A 2,907-nucleotide genomic window follows, 5' to 3' on the forward strand; every position below is an offset into this window, starting at 1 on the left:
CTTCCCCCTCTCCCTGTCTGTCTTACTCTTTCCTACTTCTCTTTTTCCTGCATGTCTCTTCCCCTCTTCTCCCCAGACCCCTGTCTTCCTTCCCTGTCTTCCCTTCTCCTCCTCCTCTGTTTCCTGCCTGTTTCTCCTCTGGCCCCTGTCTTCCCTCCCTGTCCCTCCATGTCTGTCTTCCTCTCTCCTCCTCTGTCTCCACTTGCCTGGCTCGGCCTCACAGCTCCAGCACCACCTCGTCGTCCTCTGTTTCTTGCCTGTTTCTTTCCCCTGACCCCTGTCTGTCTTCCTCTCTCTTCTGTCTCCACTTGCCTGTCTCGGTCTCACAGCTCCAGCACCGCCTCGTCCTCCTTCGTTTTCTCTCCCCTGACCCCTGTCTTCCCTCCCTGTCTCTCCCTGTCTGTCTTCCCTCCCTGTCTGTCTTCCTCTCCCCTCCTCTGTCTTCCCTCCCTGTCTCTCCCTGTCTGTCTTCCTCTCTCCTCCTCTGTTTCTTGTCTGTTTCTTCCCCTCACTCCTGTCTCCCCTCCCTGTCTTCCTCTCTCCTCCTCGGTCTTCCCTCCCTGTCTCTCCCTGTCTGTCTTCCCTCCCTGTCCCTCCCTGTCTGTCTTCCTCTCTCCTCCTCTGTCTCCACTTGCCTGGGTCTGCCTCACAGCTCCAGTGCCTCCTCGTCCTCCTCTGTTTCTTGCCTGTTTCTTTCCCCTGACCCCTGTCTTCCCTCCCTGTCTCTCCCTCTCTCTCCTCCTCTCTCCACTTGCCTGTCTCGGTCTCACAGCTCCAGCGTCGCCTCGTCCTCCTCTGTTTCTTTCCCCTGACCCCTGTCTTCCCTCCCTGTCTTCCCTTCTCCTCCTCTCTCCACTCGCCTGTCTCGGTCTCACAGCTCCAGCACCGCCTCGTCCTCCTCTGTTTCTCTCCCCTGACCCCTGCCTTCCCTCCCTGTCTTCCCTCCCTGTCTCCCCTCCCTGTCTTCCCTTCTCCTCCTCTCTCCACTCGCCTGTCTCGGCCTCACAGCTCCAGCGCCTCCTCGTCCTCCTCTTGGGCCAGCATCCATCCCTCCAGGGCCTCGTAGAGGGCGCGCCAGGGCAGCAGGTAGGCCGCCTTGTACAGGATCTCCAGCGCGAGGACGAGCAGGAAGAGCGCCAAGAAGCCGAGGAAGGCGCGGTCCGCCAGATAGAGCAGCCGCATCTTGGCGCTGCGCTGCCCCCAGGGCACCGCCCCCGGGCTCCGGGTGCACCGGGACAGACGGACGAAGCTGTCCTCGTCCTCCGCGCCCTCTTCGTCGCCATCCTCGTCGCCAGGGTGGTTGTCCTCGCCCTCGGGGGAGTCCTCGTCCTGCAGCAGCCCCTCGCGGGGGTCTTCCAGGTCACTGGCGCCGTCCATGGGGAGGGTCGGCCGGCCGGGAGTCCTGGAGGTGTGCAGGGGCAGCGGCTGTGGGGGCAGAGGGCCCGGCCTGATCCATGCTGAGAGGATCAGGCAGGTTTAGGGATGTCAGCAGGGCGCAGATTAGGTCTCAGCACGGCCTAATCCTTCTTGACACCCCATGTGAAACGCTGTCAGTGGGATCCCTAGACGTGAATTTTACTAGGGGCACACATTGCGCCTCAGATAACACTGTCAGGGCCACCTACATAGCTTATATTTATATATATACATTTGCTTAAAATATTTGAATCTGACTTTGTATGGGTGTATGTACATACATATCTCGATGTATATTCTCCAGTGTAGTGAAGGGACTACCTTTCCATAGTAAATGGCTTTTTTGGTTTGCTAATAACTTTAGCACTGCTTAATACATTTTTTACGAATCTTCACCTATATCTGGACAGTTGGGTTCGCGGGGCTCTCGGGAGACTCCTTCGATCAGATAACTTAAACAATCTGTTTGGCTGAGGGTTTTTTTCCCCCTTTGCCCACCTTGCTCCCATAGGAGTGAGGGTCCGGCGGGAGAGAGCTTTGTGATTGGATGTCTGCAACATGATAAGAAATGTTGCAGCAGCCATTACAGGACTCGGGGACTTAGTTCCCTGGCCTGAAAAATGTATAAAAAAAAATATAAGGGGGAATCATACCGATGCGTGGCTCCTAGCCCTTGTGGGAAAAGGGGGCAAACGTTTTTTTTTTTTAATGTTGCACTATACTGTGGTTCTCCCTTCGATCTCAGTAAAAATGTAAAATGACCCCTGTATCTTTTTTATCAATAAATGAACCCCAGGTGGGCACAGCCCGGAGGCCAACCATATTTATTTATTTTTAAATATTGGATGGTGGGCACATCCCCACCATGCACAGTGTTTTTAATGTCATCATTAAGGTAATTTAAAATGTACAGTAATGTTATCAATGATGTGATAACACGTCATGCGTGGTGTAATATGTTAGGTCATGAGCAGTGCAGGGTGTGGTCTGAAAAATGTAAAAAGAAAGACTTAAAGACATGTTGATGTCTTTCAAATAAAGTTTAAGAAAAATCAAACGCATATTAAACATTAGAATGTGTAAATAGATGTAATAGCAAAACACACAAGATGATAGACGGAATGTTGCACAATGGCAAAACATTCTCCCCCAGTCACAGATCTGGGTTTAATCCATCGTTATTTTGCTCACCAAGCCACCCCAGTTCAGACATGGCCATTTGCAAATCAGTCTTGACCCTGTGCCTCATGGGAACAGTCCAGCCCGAACTGCCAAGCCATGTCTTCCCTGGACCGGAATGAAGCATCCTAGGACCGGTTTCTGGCTATCAGCCGTCTTCAGCCAGGATAGCTTGACTCCAGTGGCTTAGTGAGCAAGGGACCCACGTCTGGGCATACCCTTCCCACATAGGGTGAACAGCAAAACACACAAGATGATAGACGGAATGTTGCACAATGGCAAAACATTCTCCCCCAGTCACAGATCTGGGTT

At 53.0% G+C, this 2,907-nt stretch overlaps 1 protein-coding gene across 1 annotated transcript; it reads right to left on the minus strand.

Moving 5' to 3' along the window:
- Nucleotides 1–1,002: 1,002 nt before the first annotated feature.
- Nucleotides 1,003–1,377, minus strand: SMIM40 (small integral membrane protein 40). Its single transcript, XM_078640728.1, has one exon. It carries the CDS (start codon nt 1,375–1,377, stop codon nt 1,003–1,005), a length of 375 nt encoding a protein of 124 aa, XP_078496854.1.
- Nucleotides 1,378–2,907: the final 1,530 nt, after the last annotated feature.

The sequence above is a fragment of the Lissotriton helveticus genome, chromosome 5_1 (genome assembly GCF_964261635.1).
Source record: "Lissotriton helveticus chromosome 5_1, aLisHel1.1, whole genome shotgun sequence".
NCBI classification, from domain to species: Eukaryota; Metazoa; Chordata; class Amphibia; order Caudata; family Salamandridae; genus Lissotriton; species Lissotriton helveticus.